The sequence below is a fragment of the Rousettus aegyptiacus genome, unplaced genomic scaffold, assembly GCF_014176215.1.
Source record: "Rousettus aegyptiacus isolate mRouAeg1 unplaced genomic scaffold, mRouAeg1.p scaffold_m13_p_12, whole genome shotgun sequence".
Lineage (NCBI taxonomy): Eukaryota > Metazoa > Chordata > Mammalia > Chiroptera > Pteropodidae > Rousettus > Rousettus aegyptiacus.
The window spans coordinates 11691497-11712557 of record NW_023416287.1 but is presented as its reverse complement, the minus strand read 5'-3'; the positions used below and the strand labels follow the sequence as shown (position 1 = coordinate 11712557).

At 44.2% G+C, this 21061-nt stretch overlaps 1 protein-coding gene across 4 annotated transcripts in view; it reads left to right on the top strand.

The window, feature by feature from the left end:
- The window catches only part of TOX2 (TOX high mobility group box family member 2), a 118789-nt gene that overhangs the window by 55637 nt on the left and 42091 nt on the right, over positions 1-21061 (top strand). For all 4 annotated transcript variants that reach the window (XM_036229379.1, XM_036229378.1, XM_016152432.2 and 1 more), the window contains exon 3: positions 18089-18334. In XM_036229379.1, the coding sequence (XP_036085272.1) occupies positions 18089-18334 (246 nt within the window). The remainder of the gene's footprint in view (positions 1-18088; positions 18335-21061) is intronic.

The window sequence follows — 21061 nt, the reverse complement described above, 5'->3', positions numbered from 1 at the left end:
CCAACTATTATGAGAGAAATTGAATCCCTGGAAACATTCCCTCGCTCTAAATGGGATGGAAACAATGAAGATGCCGGAAGTTTATGGGGTGGGGGAGGGAACGGCAGTGGGTTGGAAATGTGATGATTTCAGGGATTTTCTGTAAAACAGCATCCTTCTCCTACTCCCAGCCGCCTTGAACTTAGCATCTTCTGTAGGGTCTGGGTCTTTGCTGGGGAGGGTGGGTGAGTCCCTGATTTAACACATTTGTTCACACAAGAAGTAGAAATGAGGCCAGATAAGGGACCTTACCAGAATGGTGCTGGGTCCTTAGCTTTTGGCGGGTCAGGAGCCTGGGTCTGGCCCTCACTGTGTGTCCTCGAGTGGGTTCGTTTGCCCTCTCTGAGTTCTGGTTATTGCATCTGTGAATGGGGTCTGAATGGGTGTCTCCCAGGGACCCTCTAGGTTATTATGTCTTGTTGCCAAGAGATTGGCCTCCTCCACCCCTTGCCTGAGTCTAGAAGGGACTGTGGTCTGTCCAGCAGGCCAGAGACTCATCTCCCCCACCTGGATGAGTCGTCCTAATGCTGAGGGTGCCCCTGAGGCTCCGCATGAGGTTTCAGACCACCACTGGTGACGATAAGAGGTGCTCTTGGTTGAATGGGTTATAAGGGTAATGACATGAGAAGACAGGCAGACCTGGGCTCAAATTCTAGCCTTGATCTTTCATGCCTGTGTGACCTAGGACAGGTCAACCAACTTTTCCAAGCCTCGATTTTGTCTTTAGAAATTCCTCAAAGGGATTCAGGGAGAAGTAAATTAGATGCATTTATGCCCAAAGGTCTTGTTATAGTGCTTGGTACGTGGCAGATAATAGTTAGCATGAGGTGCTATTAAAGTATCCATTTTGCAGGTGTCAAAGCTTTTTCGGGAGGGCAGAACAACTTACCAAGGTCACCCCCCAGGACATGGTGGCTGCCGGAGTCGAATGCAGTATCAGAAACAGCAGCAAAGGGGGAGCCGCTTAGCTATTTTACCTAATGCAAATCGAATTATGTTAAGGGTTGAAATTGAAAACACAATAGTGGAACTACTATCTTGCTTTTCAAATGTGCCAAAAAAAAAAAAAATGCATCCCCCATAATAAAATTAGTAAAAGATACCTCCTGATGATTTCTGGCCCGTTAACGATGCGGGCTCTTCCCTACCCCCCTCCGTTTGACCACCCTCCAGCCCAGCACTCAAGGAACAGCTGGGTTTGCCAGGCCTCCTCAATTCACATCTCATTAATAGTGAAAGGCCTTCCTGGGGTCCAGACAGCCAATTTCTCATCTCTCATATACTTAAAGCCCGTGGCTCCGATGGGGAACAAAGGTCCAGGCATGAGGTTGTTGCTTCTGCCAGACCCGGCATCCTTCATCCTGCCCCCTCCCATGAGAGTATGGAGTGTGTGTGGGACTCAGGGTGGCAGATCTCTGCTCCAGGGGGCTCCTTGTTCTTCTGCCTTGTTCTTGCTGTGTGACCTTGACCAAATTATTTAACCTCTCTTGGCCTCACTTTCTACCTCTGTAAAACGGGGGGCTGTTAATACCGCCCTTGCAGGTTAGTTAAAATCAGAAGTGGGTGTAGTTTACTTAAGTAATTTAGTTTCGTTAGACTAGTTAAGTGGGTGTAGGTTAGTTAAGAGGACTAGTTAAGTGAGTATAAGGTAACCAGCTCTACCAGTGCTACTTATGATAGAAAGTTGATAAAGTTTTTGTTATTGTTAGAATTTATAATTTAGAGAAGAGAAGCAAACTCATGAAGGAGCTGGGAAAACACCTGGCGGCTCCCATTTTCTGTGAACATTTTAAGTAGGACAGGGGCGGAATGAATAAGGTGAGGCTTGTGTTTCAGGTAAATAGAAATCCAGCCCAGAGGCCCTCGAGTCTCGAGTCAGACCAGCACTGCGGGTCTCTGAATTGGACCTGTTTGCCTGGTGACAGAGTCTGAACGACCAACCAGGGGCCCCCAGCTGGGTGTCCGGAGGGTGGCTCACGGAAGCCTGGGATGGCTGGGATGCATGGCCTTGAAGGAGGGCGTGCAGACTGGAGAAGGACTGAGGGCTTTGGAGAGGGAGATGGGGCAGGAGGGCCTGATGGGAATGTTGTTTTGCAGTGGGAGGGATCATGTCTTCAAAGTCCCCTCAAGGAAACCTTAAATAAAGTCCTCTGTAACAGCTTAGGGCCTTTGGAGCGGATCTGTGTGGCTTCTGGCCGTTTACTGTGCCAAGATGGCCCTCGAGGGCTGTTGTGTTGTGGCTAGAGGTTGTACCTGTGTGATGGGTAAACTTGGTGCAGTTGTAATTTCACTCCTGCTGCTGGCTTCAATCAACAATGGCCAGATGTAGCAATGGGAGAGAAAGGCATTTTGAAATTTATGAAATATTCTCCCCAAAATGTAGAAAATGGAAAAGACAGAAAACTCCAACAAGCCGGCAAGGATGCACAGGAACTGGTACCCTGGTACATTGCTGTCTAAATTGATGTGACCACTTGGGGAAACTGTTTTGCCGCATCTAAAGCTCTGGGACTCTGTAATTTAGCTCCTAGGTGTTTGGTCAACAGAAATGCTGTCATCTGTTCACCAAAAGACACATGAAAGACCGTTCATAGGAGCACTTTTCATAAAAGCACAAAATGAGAAACAACCCAAGTGTCCCTCAGCAATAGACTGGATGAATGATTGTAAAATATTCTAACACAATGGAATACTATGCAGCCATGAGAATGAATGAACATGCAATAATATGGTGAATCTCATAGACACCAGGGTGAATGGAAGAAGCCAGGCGCCAACACGGATTATTCTGTATGATTCCATTTACATAAATAAAGTATATGAATAGGCAAAACTAATCTATGGTGATAGAAATCTGGTTCGTGGTTCCCCTACTGGGCGAGGGAGTGAGGGGCCTCGAGGGGCTTCAGAGACGCTCGGTTTTGTCTTTTCGTTTGGGTACTGTTTACACAAGTCTGTTTGCTCTGCGAAGATTCATCATTGAGCTGTGCACTGATGACATGTGCACTCTCTGTTGGTGTTCTATGCTTCAATAAAGAGTAAAAAATGTTATCAAGGTATTTGTACAAGTAGGGTGATGGGAAAGGGAACCTCGCCAGATTTGGTCATTTGCATCCTGTGTCAATCAGCTCACAAGGGTAGCACATTCCCCCCCGGTAGTGTGCACGACTAGCCCTTTGCAACCTGAGCAATTTATTTAACTTCCTGGGAGGGGAAGAATTATTTTAGCCTCATAATGGATGATCAGCTGTGAAATCGCTCCAGCCAGTGGCTCACCCCAGGGAAACAAGTGTTGTGGACTCAGCTCTGCGGGCTCCAACCTTCACTCCCATTTCTCCATGGATAGCTTTAGAAAATGTTTGAAAACATGAACATCTAAAAAAAAATGTGTGTGTGTATGTGTGTTTATTATGCAATGTTGTGGTGCCAGAAAGATCTTGATGATGGCATATTTGATGATGTCTGTGGAAAAGTGCCTCTGGGCACACACACATGCTTGCACGCAGACACATTCACGCACAAGTATGAGCATATGCGCATGTAGCGCTCATGCAGGCATACGCACTTTTTCACACATTGAGTATCGTTCTGTAACTCTGGACAAGTTACTTAACCTCTCAGTACCTCAGTTTCCTCAGTGAAGAGATAATGATAGCACCTAGCTCTTGGGGCTGTTGCGAGTAACACACACACATGCGTGTGCATGTGCACACGAGTGAGATTTTTATTTGTGTTTATTCGTTTAATGGCTGCCTCCGTCCTAGACCGTTAGTTTCAAAAGAACAGGGACCTGGCAGATAGTAGAAGCTGAGTTAACATCCGGTGAATGATGGAAAGAATGAATGACTGAATGAACAGCTCTCTTAAATCCACTGGCACACATGCTGACATTTAGACACCTTCACGGACACATTTGCACAAGCGTTTGTATCTATCTGTAGACTCATTCATTCATTCATGTGTGTAGATGTATACAGGGAGATACACACACCCAAAAACAGATGTGTCCAGAACTCAGGAGGCGGGGTTAGCTGTAGTTTCAAAACTCTGGACAGGAAGTCAGAGCACAGGGTTCCGTTTGTGGCTCCAGGTAACTCTAATTTGTTATGTGACCTTGGGGGAATTTTTCTACCTCTCCGAGGTAAAGGACGCCTAGCTGGGATGTGACAGAACTAGAATATGAACGATGGTCTGTCGGGTCAAAGTCTGTGTTTTTAGTGCCTAAGGCCTTGCTGTCCACAGTGTGATCCATGGACCAGCAGCATCACCCGGAGCTTCTTGGAAATGCAGCATCTAAGGCCCGCCCCAACCTCCTTAGTCAGAACCTACATTTTAACAAGGACCCCACGTGATCTGTGTGCAGATTACAGATTAAGAAGCATCGCCTATGGTACACTGCCTCTCCCCGGCATTAAGAGGAATTAGGGTCCATGCCGGGTGGGCCACAGGCACATGCCCACCCTGTGGACAACTACAGAGGAGCAATCGGAGCACAGGAGAGGACGCGGCCTGCAACTGTCTCCTTCAGCCTGTGAAGACAGAATCCATGCAGAAGCTCAGCACCGCACAGGAGGAAGCCCAGCCTCGCCTCGTCATCAAGGGGCAGAATCACACCATCATAAGGAGTTACCAATTCATGCGTAGACTTTAAATTTAAAAACAATATGTATTAATTATCTTGTGTTTCCCGTGGGTCAGAAATCCAGGCATGGCTTAGCTGGGTGCCTCTAGCTCAAGATCTCGTAAGACTACAGTCAATGTGTTGATCAAAGCTGTGGTCTCATCCGCAGGCTCGACTGAAAGATTTGCTTCCAGGCTCATCTGGGGGTTGTTGGCAGGATTCAGGTCCTCTAAGCCAGACTTTTGAGTAGGAATCCTGGCTCTGTCCCTTCCTAACTGTGTGACTTTCATCAAGTTTCACATTTCTGTGCCCCCATTTCTTCCTCCGTGAAATGGATATAATAATAGCACTTGCCTCATAGAGTTGTCGTGAAGACTAATAAATTTATGTATGAAAAGTACATAGAGCAGGGATGCACCTAGCACATGATAAGTGCTATATAAATTCTTGATGTCGTTGTCATTATTTGAACAAAGCTGCAAAGAAGCAGGATAGCACAAGCCAGGCTCACAGAGGGAAATCAATAAACCTTAGGGAGTGGATGGTTTCTGGGTCGCAGCCTCCCGATGGGACTTCCAGGAGCGTATTAACAGAACCATGGAGTCCAATAGGAGGAGGCCATGGTCCATTCTGTTCAGACCAGGCTTAGATTGCTGGACCGAGTCCTTGGTGCCACCACCTGGGAAGGCAGAAGGGTATTGTGGCAGTCCTAAGGATAAGTGGGTATCACCTTGGGGGACAATGGCCTGAGCAAGAGCATATTGCCGCCCAGCTCAGAGGTGTCTGGGGGCTGTAGTGGACTCACTGCACCTGGTGTCAGGTGACATTGCAGGACCTGGTCCAGGAGGCCTCGGATGCTGGGCAGATGCAGGACCCTGCTCTGTAGGCAACGGGCCTGTCTGAGCAGGGCAGTATCTCCGGAGCAGTATGGACTTAGGGACTTCCCGGCCCAGCCCAGCATTGCAGGACTTCACAAAGGCCACTCTCTGAGAACTTCCTTGCCTTCGTCCCCAGGCAGCTGGCTTGGCCTATTTTTAGGCAATGCTACTTCTGTAGTTTTCAAAAGGTAGAAGTGGAAAAGAAAAGAAACTGCAAATAGACATATTTTTTTTCCATAAGCTATTTTAACACAGAAACAACTGGAGAGCCTACTCATCACTTTAAAAAGCTTTTAAAATCAGCGCTGCCTCATCTCTGGCTGTGTACCTGCAAGCCAGTGGCGCATACATGAATGAAATATGGTCTCAGAAATCCCTTGGTCCTATATCCTCTTTTCATAAGTTGTGTAACTGAGACCTAGAAAGTTTCGGTGACTTTCCCTAGGTCACACGGACTGTCAGGGGCAGAGCTGGGACTCAAACCTTCATGGGAAGATCATTTCCATGATGAGGACAGGGAACCACCAGACCCTCCTGTTTCAAGTTAGATTAATTTTATACTAAGCAGCATCTCTTAGGGGGAGGCCACTTCAGGCCTTTGTTGACTTCTTAGAGCTTATAGGGAAGGTGGTAGAGAGCCTGCCCAGCCCTATGCCATAGCCATCAATCAATCATTTGTGCATTCATTTATTCAAAAAATATTTACTGAGAACCATTGCATGCTGGGCAGTGCTCTAGGTGGTGGAGACATAACTATGAACACAGCAGTTCAAAACCTGTATTCTCATTCATTCATGTATTAGTTTATTCAGCAAATGTTTGCTGAGGGCCTACTATTTGCAAGGCCCTGTCCTTGGCCCTTGGAATAATCAGTGACCAAACAGTGAATTTACATTCTAGTGAAAGGAACAGGTGATAAATTTATTTATTTATTATTTATTTTTTAATTTTTTTATTGTTTATTGGGGTGACATTGATTAATAAAATTATATAATTTTCAGGTGTACATTATAATTTGACATCTATATGTGTGGATAAATATATTTTTAAATCAACTATACTGCATGTTTGATGGTAAAAGTTCTATGAGGAAGAAGAACCACTTCTAGGACAGGGTTCAGCAAACTATGGCCCGTGTGCCAAATCTGGCCCTCTGCTTGTAGTTTGTAAATAAAGCTTTATTGGAACACAGCTACATTTGTTAGTTTGAATATCGTCTATGGCTACTTTCATGCTAGAAGGCAAAGTTGAATAGACTGTATGATCCACAAAGCCCACAAGATGTGTTATCTGGACCTTTATAGAAAAAGTTTGCTGATCTCGCCTCTAGGACATTCAAGGGAAAGTGTCAGGGAGGCGGCTGGATACTCTGCCACTTATTGGAAGAGTGAGCTTCCTATCTGTAAAGTGGGGTACTGCCTGGAGCTCAGGCCACCCCTGCCTCCCTCTAATTCCATGGCCCCAAGTTATCCCCAGCCTCACCACCTTCAGTTCTGCTGGGATCACTTTCTCCTAAAGAAAGAAACTCACCACTAATCGCTCATTTTTCCAGAACCCCACCCCCTCCACAGTGCATCAGTTTGGAAAACTGCCTGAATGTCTCAGATAAGTTTCTGAGCAATAACACCTGGGCATTATCATGTTTGTTCCAGGTATGGTTTTAGTAAACAAAACTCTTGTTAATGTGACTGGCTGTCATTGTGTCATTATAATGCGTCTGTCTGCTCTGATCCAAGCATGTCAGGGTTCTCCCAACAATAAGGAGGTGTTAGACGCCCTCCGTCCACACTCAGAGGTTCCACCTTTAAATAAAGGCTTAAAAATGTAGGACAGTCTTCCCCCCACCCCCCACTCCCCGACTGCTCTTCCAGCATCCACATTTAATTTTAACAGGGTGGTTTTTTCACTCCTATTTCATTTATATGTGGTATAGCCTTATTTTTTTTTAAGAAGCATTTTTAGTTCAGGAAAATGATAGCCCAACAAGAAGGCATAATTGTACTGATTTTCAGAAGTACAGCAATACTCTAGATCTGATGCACTACGAGACATGAATCAGAAAGATTCTATTAAACATCTGTGGGACGGGCGACACAGGGGTATTATCCAGGATGATTAATTTGACTCGGTCATTATGGACACAGACAAGCCCGACAAAATTGCATTTCATTCCCCACTGAATTCATAAAATCACTGTACACATAATAAGTTACAGTGCGGGGTGCCCTGCTCCAGTTGCCAGGGCTTCAGGTAACTGGAGACAGTATCATTTTCCTTGTTTTGAGAACAGAGTCAGGAAACACTGACTTGAACAACGGTCCTTTAGCTGAGATGTTCTTAGGACGTGTGGATTTTATGTGTTCAAAGGATAAAATGGTAGAGCGGCCATATCACTTACTGTCCAAACCAGGGCGATTTTAGAGTGAGAGAGGACCTATTAAAAATGCTCCTGGAATAAGGGGCATAAAGCAGGACTGTCCTGGGCTGGTCGTTAATGTGTGTGTCAGGAGGGGCACAGATAGTGGCAGAGCATGAGTTGGCTTTAGATAGTCAGGGCGTCTGGTCCATTTTTCCATGAATGCTATTCGTATGACTTTGGATAAGTCATTTTGCCTTTTCGAACCTCAGGTTCCAAAATGAAAAAGAGGTTGGACACTCGTTCTACTTCCCGCCTGAGGGCTGTTTTTCCCTCCTTGGGTATAGGGGAGGGGAGGATGCTGACTTTCTGTTCATGTGTCTCCACATCTGTTTCCTTATGTAATTCTCTCAGCTGTTAGGTGCGGTTTCCTAGATAAGGGCACTCAAGAGTAAGCCGTGGGCATAAATTGCCAAAGGTCCCTCCGCAAGTAAGTGACAGGATTGGAATTCCCCCAGGTCAGTCTAACTCCAAAACCAACATTCTGCAGATGAAAAAAATTGGTACTCACTGATGATGAATTCTAAGAATCTTCAAGCTTTTTCGGGGAAAATATTTGAAATACCTAAAATCATTTGGAACCCCAAGGTCCTATGTCTTCAAACGGCGTGGCTGTTGTCACTCTGGGCCCCACAAGGTACAAAAGAGCAGAGGGCCGTCTCATGTTCATTCCTCCCTGGCCGATGGCCTTGGAAACCTGTCGTGGGGCTGGGGGTGGCCTGCTGCCGCTCCCTCTACTCCTATTTCCCCTGCTGTTACCCAAGACTCTAGGCTCAGGACCTGGCGAAGTGGGGTTGAACAAGTCGGGGCAAACATTTTGCTGACTAGCAGTGTTGATGGCCTGCCATCTGTGCCCACTGCTGTAGCAGATCTTCACATGCTGGGTCTTTTGCATGAGGCACATTGAGCTGGGGATTCACGCTGCATGCAGCTCACCTCTTGGGACCTGCTGTGTGGCTAGTTAGCTGTTGATACTCCTGCTGCTGCTGAGGTCCCTCTACCCTGTCAGGCTACTCCTTAGATGCCTTCAGCTGGCTGCCTCCCTTCGTTTTCACTTGCCCTCAGGAACTCACACATCTTTGCTTTGCCAACCCAATGTTCAGATTGTTAGCGCTCTCTCTGTCTCTTTCTCTCTCATTCTCTCAATCTCTTCCGGCCCTGCCATTTCAGGCAGCTCCAGCTATCTGCCCATCTTCCAACATCTTCCAGTGATGGCGTCCTCCTAAGCCTCTCAACTATGGCCACACAGTCGGGTCCTCCTGAGAGCCCTTACCCTCTGGGCTTCGCCAGGGAATGAGGTGCCGCTTCCTGTTTTGTGCTGCACTCCAAGTCTCAGCCAGCTGTGCTGCTACTGGGGCCTTTCCCACTTGATGGTGGGGGGATCAGAATGGGAGAAAAGTCAAGCCACTCTCTGTTCCTACAGTTCCCTCTCAGTGGATCTTCTTCCTTTCTCTTATACAGCGTTGGAGTGGGTGATGGAAATGGGTAGTTCAAGTGTCATTTGGAGAACCCTGTGGTAATGATTAACTGGGATAAAGTAGGAAACCATCGAATAAGGAAAGGTACGCTTCCTCCAAAAGGTACGATAGTCATTAATTTGCAAGTATTTTACAACTTAAGTCTGAAATATATGAAGCAAAAAAATAAAAAATAAAAAAAGACAGAAATACAAGAAGAAATTAATAAGATTGCAAACGTGGTAAAATTTTTAACATAATTTTTAACATAATTCTCTCTCAGAAACCAATGGATCAAGCAGAAAAAGAAAACACAAAGTTATTTAGAAGATTTAAACAACAGAATTAAGCTGGAAATAATAAACATTTATGCAAATTATCCTTATATTGTGTTACATAGGAATTCTCAATGACTTTCAAAGACTTGGCATAATCTTCATTCCTTTTTGGATACCTTTTTTCTTTTTCAGTGGTTTACTATTTTGTTAGCCTTTTCAAAAAACAAAAACAAAACAAAACAAAAACAAAAAAACAGCTCTTCCTTTTATTATCTGAAATTCGTTTTCTCTTTTATTACTCTTCTACTTACTGACTTTTGGTTTATTTTGTTATTCTATTTCTAGCTTCTTCAGTTGAGTGCTGAGTTCATTTATTTTGTATTTCTTGTCTTCTAATAAATGCATTTAGGTAAAAAGTTATAAATTTTCCATTGTTAACCTCTCACAGGTTTTGCCAGACAGTGTTTTTATTATCTGTAATTTCAAGTGTGTTTTCCTCTTTAACCCAAAAGTTATTTAGCAGGTTGCTCTTAAAGCATCTAAGTATTTAGGAGTGTCTGCCTCTCTCCATTTTTTTTTTTTTGCTCATTTTTTTTTACATTCTTTGTTTTTTTGTTAAAAACTAGGATAGTGCATTTAGATCCTAGAATGTGGTCTATATCATTTCTACCTTTTGAAAAGCTTGAGATTATTTGTGTAGCTAGTATATAGTCATGTGTTTTAAGTGTTTCATGGACATTTGAAATTATATGCATTCTTTAAATGTTGGGACACATTAAGAGGGTAAATTGTGTTATTCAACTCTTCTATTCTTTCTCATTTTTATCTGGTTGATTTGTCCAGTTTTATAGAGATGTATTAGTGTTTATTATGTTTATGGTTTCATTAAATCCTCTTTGTACTTCTAACAGTTTTTTACATTTTATATTCCTGTGGTTTATCAATCTACATAAAAGTTTATGTTTGTCATTTCTTCTTAGTGGATTGTATCATTTGTCAACTTAAGTATTCCTCTTGGTCTCTTTAATGCTTTTTGCCCTGAATTATACTTAATTTGTTATTAATTTTACCACTTCTGCTTTTTATTTGCCTGATATATTTGCTTATTTTTCACCTTCCATGTCATTTTAATTTAGGCATGACTCTTATAAATGTCATGCTAGATTTATTTATTTTAATCAAAAAATTAATGTTTATCTTTTAATAAGGAAGTCGAGATCATTAATATTTATTGTGATTATTAATGTTTACTCTTAATACTGTCATTTTATATAGGTTCTTTATTATCATGTTTCAGAGTTCATTTCTATTTTTTTCTTTTTAGATTTCTGTTAGATTGATCAGGGTCTATTTTCTTTTCCTCTTTTTCTTTTGTTCCTCCAATGGTGTAGAATTTCTGCTTTTTCTTAAAATTATAATAAATAGCTAATAAACAAGTTCGGCAAAGTTTCAGAATGTAAGATCAATACACAAAAATCAGTCATGTTTCTGTACATCAGCACTGACCAATTGAAAAAGGAAACAAAAAAAAAAAACCAGTTCCATATATTATAGCATCCAAAAGAATAAAATATGTAGGAATAAATCTGAAGAGGTGAAAGACTTGAACACTAAAAACCACAAAACGTTACTGAAATAAATTAAAGAAGACCTAAATAAATGGAAAGACATCTGTGTTTGTGGATTGGAAGATTTACTATTGGTAATACTACCCAAGTGATCTACAGATTCAATGCAATTCTTATCAAACTTCCAGCAGCCTGTTTTGGGCAGAAATGGAATAGCTGATCCTCAAATTCATATGAAATTGTGAAGAGCCCTGAATAGCAACAACAATCTTGAAAAAGAAGTACAAATTTGGATGGCTAACACTTTAGAATTTCTACAGAGCTACAGTAGTCAAAACAGTGTGGTAAGGGTGTAAGGACAGACATTTAGACCAAGGGAATAGAATTAAGAGTCCAGAAATAAACCTCTACTCTATGGCCGATTAATTTTCAACAAGGGTACCAAGACCGTTCAATGTGGGGAAGGAACAGTCTCTTCATCCAACAGTACTGGGACAACTGGATAGCCTGCAAAATAATGAAGTTGGACACTACCTCATGCCATATACAAAAGTTAATTCAGACTGGATTAATGATCTAAGTCTCAGAGCTGAAACCATAAAATTCTTAGAAGAAAACATAGGGGTAATTCCTCATGACCTTGTATTTGACTATGGATCTTAGATATGACATCAAAATCATGAGCAACAAAATTAAAAATAGACTGGACTTCATCAGAACTAAAAACTTTTGTACATCAAGAAAATAAAAAGACAGCCTACAGAATAGGAGAGAAATATAGAGGGTCTAATACCTAGAATATATAAAGAATTCTTACATCAACGAAAAGACAAACAACCCAATGGGAAAAAGACCTGAATAGATATTTCTCTAAAGAAGATATGCAGATGGCCAAGAAACATGAGAAGAAGCTCAACATTATTAATCATCAGGGAAATACAAATCCAAAACTTCACACCCACCAGGATGGCTATAATGAAAACAATGAGTCCTAAGTGTTGGCTGTGAGGATGTGGAAACATTGGAACCCTCATACATTGCTGGTGGGAATGTAAAATGTGTAGCCATTGTGGAAAAGTTAACGGTTCCTCCAAAAGTTAAACATTCAATTACCATATGACCCAGCAATTCCACTCCTAGTTATATACCCAAAAGAATTGAAAACAGAGACTCAAACAAATATATGTACATACTTGTTCAAAGCAGCATTATTTGCAATAACCAAAAGATAGAAACAGCTCAAGTGTGGATATATGGATGGATGGATAAACAAATTGTGGTATTTACATACAATGGAATATTATTTAACCATAAAAAGGAACGAACTTTGAAAACATTATGCTAAGTAAAAGAAGCCAGGCACAAAAGGTCACATATTGTATGGTTCCATCTATATCCAGAATAGGTAAACTATCCAGAATAGGTCTATCCACAGAGACAGACTGCAGGTTGGTGATTACCAGGGCTTGGGGGACCAGGGGAATAGGGAGCAATGGGTATGGAGTTTCCTTTAGGTTGACGAAAATGTTTTGGAATTAGAAAGAGGTGGTGGTTGAAACATTGTGAATGTACTAGATGCCACTAAAGTGTTTATTTAAAAATGGTAAAATTCATGTTATGTAAATTTTACCTTAATAAATTTAAAGAAACTATAATACGTATATTTAGACTTAAATGTTCCTTGCAACATAAATGATCAGGATCTATAATTTTTTGTTTAGGAAAAACACAACTTCTATCTAAAATCCTCTAGGTTTTTATTTTGTGTTTATTATTAATTTTACAATCCTATGCCTCTTCCATTTTAGGACTCCTTATAAAATCATCTCATTAAGTCCTGCAGTCACTTTATGAACAGCTATTTTGAATTAATATTAATTGTAGTGGTTTCTCAGTTCACCACTCCTAGAATCTCTTTCTTGGGTTCACTTTTCATTCTCTAGGTCCAAGCTTTGAGTATTTGTTTCAGAAAGAAGTGTGTGTGTGTGTGTGTGTGTGTGTGTGGTATCACCATTTAATATATATATTAAACCATTATTTGATGTGTGTGTGTATTTACTTCCTGTGGTTGACTTTTTGATTCATTTGTCATGTTATTTTATTGTGGTGAGCAAATGAGTTTATTCTGATAATTCCACAGAACCTAAGCTTATCCCTGCAACAGGGTTCTGGCCCATTTGGATATTCTTAGATTCCTCCCTCACCACGCTCTCCTCAAGAAACAGAAGCCTCCCCTTTGCCCATTTACTCCCTATCTGGAGGAGTCATCACCTTTAATATTTTAAGACCCTTCCCCCTGGGAATTCCAGGACAATGCTTACCCTTCTCTGACTTAAGGGAAAAGCCGCAGGTCATTTGAATCACTCCAGCATTCTTCTGTTCCTGGAACTGGTCCAGGAAAAAGTAACAGCCTCCTTCTGGATGCCCCTTCGACCCCAGCCACACTGCTTTGCTCTGAATTTTCATCCCTTAGTTGATTTGGGAAGAGGCACAAATGGAGGGATTGAGGAACAAGGTGATTCTAGCAGTCTCGTAACCCATCTCTGTATGGTTCAGGAGCTCTACCTCTCCATGTGTTGCTCAGCCCCCATCTCCTGGCCCTGCCATTTGCCTCAATGCCTCTCCAGTCCCCAACTCACTCCCTGAAAAGAACAGCCACAGTTTATCATGCACCAGTCTCATGAAGCAAGGAATGCTGGACTGACTCAAACAACTTGTGTCTTACCCTTGGGTCAGAGCCAAGAGTAAGCTTTCTCCTAGAAGGGGAATATTCCTGGTTTGCCAATCCATTCATTTGCTTTCCGCTAGTTCTTCAGGCATTTCGTGAGTAGATCATTCGTTCGTTCATTCATTCATTCATTCATTCATTCAGCAACTACTTTTTGAGCACCTCGTTACTTGCCAGACACGGTTGAAGACATGAGATACAGCAGTGAACAAACCAGATGAGAATGTCTTCCTTCATGGAGGGGATATTATAGCGGGGTGAGACAGGTAGTAATTAATAAACATAATAAACTGACAACATATATAGGATGTTAGAAAGTGATCAGTGGCAAAAGGAAACTATAGAGTATGGCTGCTGGATTCTGATTTTAAATCGAGTGGCGAAGGTGGACTTCATTGAGAAGGGGCGTTTGAGTCAAGACGAGAGAGGGTGAAGGAATGAGCTGTGTGGCTATGTGAGAGGCGCGTGTTCTAGAGAGAGGGACCAGCCGGTGCGAAGGCTCTGAGGCAGAAGCATGCCTAGTGTGGCCAGAGTGCATGAACAAGAATAGTAGGAGACAATGTCAGGGAGGTAAAAGGGACAGAGGTGAGAGTGGGGGATCTAGACTAGGTAGCCATTGAAAGGGCCCCGTTCTGCTGCTGAGTGAGAAGGGGACCACTGGAGGGTGGTGAGCTGAGGAGTGACATGATCTTACATTTTCTCAGGATGATACTGGCCCCCGAGTAAGAACAGACCATAGCAACGGTGGAGGCAGGAGATTACTGCAATCATCCAGGGTAGAGAGGATGATGGCTTGGACCATAGTGGTCACATCTTGTATTTATTCTGCAGGTGGAGCCAATAGGATTTCCTGACAGATTTGGTGTAGGATGTCAGAGATAAAGAGGAGTCAAGGACTGTGCTGAGGCATTTGGCCTAAGCAGCTGGACTTGTTATTAGTTGAGGAGAAGATCATGGATGGACAGGTTCTTCCCGGGACATGTTAAGTGTAAGATGTCTATTAGAATCCAAAAAGTGGTTTCAAATAACAATGGGCTATATGAACCTGCAGTTCAGGGGAGAGGTCAGGGCTGGAGATATGAGCCAGGGGTCAGCAGCAGGTGTGTTTGCAGAAGAGGGGTAGAATCTGAGCTCTGTGACATGTCATCATTCATCGGTTAGGGAAAAGAATGGGAACTAGCAACGGACACGGAGGAGAAATGGCCTGTGGTTTAGCAAGATCAAAATCTGGGATGTCCCAGAAGCAAGTGAAGAAATTTGTTCCCAGGAGAAGGGGGGTGGCCAACTATGTCAAATGCTGCTTGAGAAGGTCACAGCGGTCAGGTGGGCGCTGACATCTATCTGACCATCGGATTTAGTAACAGGTTATTTGGATGGTGGGATGAAAATGTGATTTGAGAGGGTTTAAGAGAGAATGGGTAGAAAGGAAGAGACGACTCTTTCCAGAAGTTTCCCTGTAAGGTTTTGCTAATACTTCAGCTTCTAGGGCTCTTACAACTTGGCATTTCTTTCTACATTCTCCTGTGAACACTGGTGTCAGAGAACAGATTAGGCACTGTTGAGTGCCCATCTCTTACTTAGGGGGAGTGAGAAATAAGAATCCCGAAGAGGCCTCAGACCCAATGTGGGAAAATGCAGGATTCAGAGTCACGAGACCCGAGTTTGAATCCCACCCAAGACTTATAGATATATGATGCCTCTACTCTCTAAGCTTCATCAGCTTAGTCTACAAAAATAGTTCCTACTTTGCAAAACTCATAGGGGTTAAATGGAGAATGTGTGTGGAAAAGCCTGGTCCAGTGCCTGGCACACAGTAGGTGCTCGATATGAATAAATAGCAGGATGGGTTGGTGTTCAGATGTCATGCATTTAAGATTTGATTGCATTCGAAGGAGGTACGTGTTTGCATGTTTAGTTATTTTTAAGTGCGCTAATTGCCTCTTTAAATGAATTGTCATAATTGTGTTGTTCCAATATTTTGATACGACATATGCTTATTTTTGCAATAAGGCTTCTGGTTGATTGGGCTGGTTCCAGTGTGTTGAGGTTTCGATTTTTAAGTGAAAGGAATGGACTTGTACAGTCATTTAGTGTTCACTGGGCACACGCTATGTGCCAACACCTGTCCTGGGTGCACTGCTGGGCAGAGAGGAAAGTGGTGGTTGGCAGATAACAATGGGTGACATAGGTGACTGAGGAACTTATAGTCTGGAGGGACAGACACGGAAACACCTAGGTGAGGTCTGAACCTAAAGCCCGACACATTCACCCATTTCATGTGCTCATTCATTGTATTCTAAGTACCTACTATATGCCAGGCACTGGTGACAAGACAGCCTTAACTCCTGCCCTTGTGGAGCCTGGGGGTCTGGGGAAAGGGGACATAAGCAGAAGGTCAGTGAAGAATCAGAAATAATTGCAGGAGGTAATGATACTGTGGGGGAGCGCATACAGGGGGCTGCGGAGGGAGAATGAGGGGAGGGGAGTCTCGCTGTAGCATAGGCGAGGGGCTGGGGGAGGCTTCCTGGGACTCTGCTTTCTGGGGAGATATGATGCCTGTGGCTGAGTCCCATCTAAAGACCCCCGGGCCCCAGCCCATCTTGTGGTCAGGCCGAAGACAGACATCACCCCACAGAGTACAGACCTGTGTTGTGAGGAGTTAAGAATATTCACAGTGGGGAAGATGAGCGAGGACACTGAGAGCATGAGCTGCTGTTTCCTCGCTCTGCGTCCTTGGGGAAGTTCTTTAACGTCTCTGAGACTCCAGGCAAGGACAACAACGACGGCAACGACAACTGACAACTGAGTGGGCTGGCTATGTGCCAGGCAGAGTCCTGAGCAATTTGCACGTATCGATTCATTTAACCTTCATAGCATCTCTGTGGTAATTACCCTCTTTTCACATGCACAGAGAGGTTAAGTAACACGCCAGAGGTCACACGGCTCATATGTGGAAGAGCCAGAATTCAAATCCAGGCTCTCTGGCTCTTGACTGCTTGCACCAGACTGCCTCCTGAACGATGGGGACAGGAACGCCCACATCCAGGGCAGCCACAAAGACTGAATGAGATGCCGAGACGTGTGCTTATGCTGTCTGCCCTAGGACCTAGCTCATTCATCCATTCGACTAATTATTTTTGAGCTCTTACTTTATGCCAGGTTCTGGAAAACAAGACATACAGGGGCTGTCCTGGCAGAACTCATTAAACATTAAACAAATAATTATACAAGAAGTTAGTTAACTGCAAGGTCGATGAGTGCTTCAAAGGAGAAACGCTTCCAAGGAGGAATGCAGGGCCATCTAGGGGTGTGTAAGGGGATCTGATCTACTCTGGAGAGGATCAGGGGAGACATTTAAACCAAACCTATCGCTGAGGGATGAGTAGGGTTGAGCCAGATGAAGGGAGCGCGTGTGGGAGGCAGAGCATTCCGGCAGAGGGGCCACTCACCATTTCTGTTCAGCATCATATTGAAACATCCTGGTCAGAGCGGCGAGGAAGAAAAAGTGAACAAATAAGGATTGGAAAGGAAGGTGTCCAGTATGCCTCCTAGCTCGTGCCCCTGGGGGAATGTTTGCACTGTTTACCAAAATGAGAACGACCAGGAGAACACCTGGTAGGGCTGGGCGTTGGGAGCATGTAAGAGAAAGTCATCCAACTGCCTTGAAAAACCATCAGGCGGGGAGTCGGAGTACGTCAGCTCTCTTCCCAACTCATATCACCTTGGATGAGCCCCCTTCCTTCTTGGATCTGAGTAGTTCTCCCACCAGTAAGATGGGTGGATGTGGGAACATGGCCTCGTGGTGGACTGTAGTGGCCAGATCTGGTGGGAAAACAGAGAACGGGTGAACTGGAACTGGCCCGACTCTCCAGGGGGGCGGGTGTTTGGGTGCAGACCCTCTAGTGGGAGGAAGCACCATCTGGGGATGGAGCAGGAGGCTGACCAGCTCTCGGGGCCATATTGGCCGTCTGCCTTACAGAGGGCTCATCCCTTCTTTCCTTGGCCAGGCGGTTGCCATCACTATCGCCGTTGCTGTTAGAGCTGCTATATGTCCTGCAGTGGTAAGACCCTGACCTCTGACAGCATGCCCTTTGATCTTGTAGACCTACAGCAGCCAGAACGAGAGCAACGAAGACTATGAGATCCCCCCGATAACACCGCCCAACCTCCCGGAACCATCCCTCCTGCATCTGGGGGACCACGAAGCCAGCTACCATTCGCTGTGCCACGGCCTCACACCCAACGGACTCCTGCCTGCCTACTCCTACCAGGCCATGGACCTCCCAGCCATCATGGTGTCTAACATGCTGGCTCAGGACAGCCATCTGCTGTCAGGCCAGCTGCCCACGGTGAGTCCTTGTCACCTGCCATGGTTCCTGCCAGTTAAAGCAAGGAAGCAGGTTGAGAGGGGAGAAGGATGCTCATGCCTCGCGTGCAGGGTCTGGGCTCGGTTGCTTGCATGGGGGTCTGCAGAATACGGGGGGTGGGCATGGAGGGAAACTTATGTCTTCACACTGCTTGCTTCCAGAGCTCTGTTTATAATACTGGGTATTATTTGTTTTAATATTATTTTTAATAGTATAACCTCACCTTCATTTTTATTTTTAACCGCTCAATTGAGAGCTAATTCATTTGCCAAACAATTCACTCATTTAAGAATGGACAATTCAGCTTTTATAGTGTATTCACAGAGTTGTGTGACCATCAATGTAATTCATTTTAGAACGTTTTCATCACCCCGAAAAGAAACTCTGTACCCTTTAGCCATCATCCCCGCTTCCCAAACTCTAGCCCTAGGCAACACTAATCTACTTTCTGTCTCTATATATTTGCCTATTGTGGACGTTTCATAGAAATAGAATCATATTATTTTTAAAATACTATGTCTTGTTTAAGCTATTGGGAGATAGGTGATTACTGCATTAAAGTAAGGGTAGGCAGAAATCTGGCAGGCAGGCGAGGGCAGGAAAAGGCCTTCCAGGCTGGGGGAAGGGCATATACAAAAGCAGGGGGCAGGAGGCCCATGTCAGGCTTGGGAACAGCATGTGGTTTATTCTTTTTATTGGGCTAGAGGGAAAGGACCTGGAGCCAAGGAGGAAGAGAGGAGAGAAAGAGCTAGCAGCGCCTGGATCATAAGGGTCCTGAATCCCATGCTAAAGAGATGTATGATTTTTTTAGCATAAATGGCTGATTTGATCAATCAAGACCTATAGAAAACCGGTAGGGCATTTTTTTTTCTTTTTTGGTATAATAGAAAAAGCTCTTTAAGAGAATTTTAGTTCGTCTCCTGAATAACTGTGATTTATTTTTGCTTTTTTTTTTTTCGCAATGACTATATAGTAGTCAACATTCTAAGTTCATTCCTAAGTGGCAGGAACCAAACTGGAATTAGCTTAAGTAAAAAAAAACAAAGGCTAAAATGTCCAGCGGTGGACAAAGGTTTTCAGACATGGTTGGGTCCAGGAGGGCCAGCAGTGTCGTTAGGGTCCCGTCCCACCCCACTGCCACGCAGCAGCCACGACGGCTGCTGGCAGTCAGCGTCTCCCCGACATCTCTGGCAGGTGGCCGTTTGGGTCTTCCAGGAAGGACCATGATGGAGCATGGCTGGACCAGCCACTGTGTCTAGGAGGACTCAGTCCTCAATTTTGTCAGCTCGGGTCACAGACACACCTGTGGCAGGGGAGGAAGTGCCACTTAGCGGATTTCCTGTGAGGATCGCCTGGTGTTGGGTGGATCGTGTTGACCTCTGCAGACGCCACTCAGAGGCCACATCCCAATTCTAGCAGATACCTGGTACCTTCAGGCATACGGTTTATATTCTGGTAATCTTGACTCGTTTATTTATTGCTTACTCTTACCACCACCAAATTTCCATGCTTTAAAAAAAAACTGATATACTCTGCGTGGTTTTTATCACTTCTTCTTTTTTTTTTTATAGCAAGGTGAGAAATAAAAGGAGAGAAGGGGGGTGGGGAGGCAGTCAACTCAAGACCCACATTTTATGCTGCTCAGGGTCTGACTAAAGAGCTCCGTGGAAACCGGAAACCGATGCCTTCTTTCCTGAGGAATGCTTTTCTTTGGGCCCGTCAATAATGCAGGTCCTCAGCTTCCTCCTCCTCTCTCCAGGAGGCACCACGGCCATGTGGTTTTAATCCCACTGTGTTAGAATGCTTGCATCTTAGCTGCTCGCCCGGCTAATTGGCTAATTTCCTAACGAAAGCTTCACCACTGCAGACTGTCCCAAGCTGGGGTTTTACGCTAGCACAAGCCAAGGCAGGGCCATGAATGCAAGGGGAAGTATGGTTGCAGTTCTGGGCCACAGTGCCCCTGGGCTTCGGTGCTGGCGATCGGTGGCGACCGTGTGGAGCAGTGGTTGCGTGTGGGCTCTGGCGTCCCACAGACCTGCGTTAGAGCCGGGCTCCACTTCTTGGAATCGTAATAGTACCCGCCTCCAGATCGTGGCGAAGTACATCCGAGGTAATATATGTAAAGTCTTAGCAAATGTCTGGCACAGCGTAAACAATTGGGGAATATTTGCTATTGTTATTATTAGCAATACAAATGAATCCGCCCTGTAGCAAATGGCAGTGTTTTCCAGGAAGTCTCATTTAGCCGAAGGAATGGACAGCAGAGGCTCTCAGGTACCTTTTTAGGGCCACCTGGTTATAATAGCTCTGATAATTACAAAGGATGCTATCTGTTTATCAAAGATGACCCCTGATCACTCCGCCTAGGAAATGCTTTTCTTGGGCTCGATCCAAATAGGCACTTTGCAGTCATTTTCCAGATTTCTTTAAAATGAGCTCATGTTAAAGATGCTTCACAAATTCAGATAGCTTTAATTCTTCCATTAGACAGAGTTTTCAAGGGTCCGCTGAGTTTTATATTCCCTTGTTATGTAATGAAAGGTAAGCCAAACCATTTTACCCAGGGAAGAGCTACTGGACCCACTGGGAAACCAGATAAGAACATGGTCATTCATTGGGACTATTTGGCAAAGAGAGACAAAGCGCCCTTAAGGACAACTTTTAAAAAATTTGTCCAAGCTACAGGGTGCAGGCGCGTTGTATGTGCGT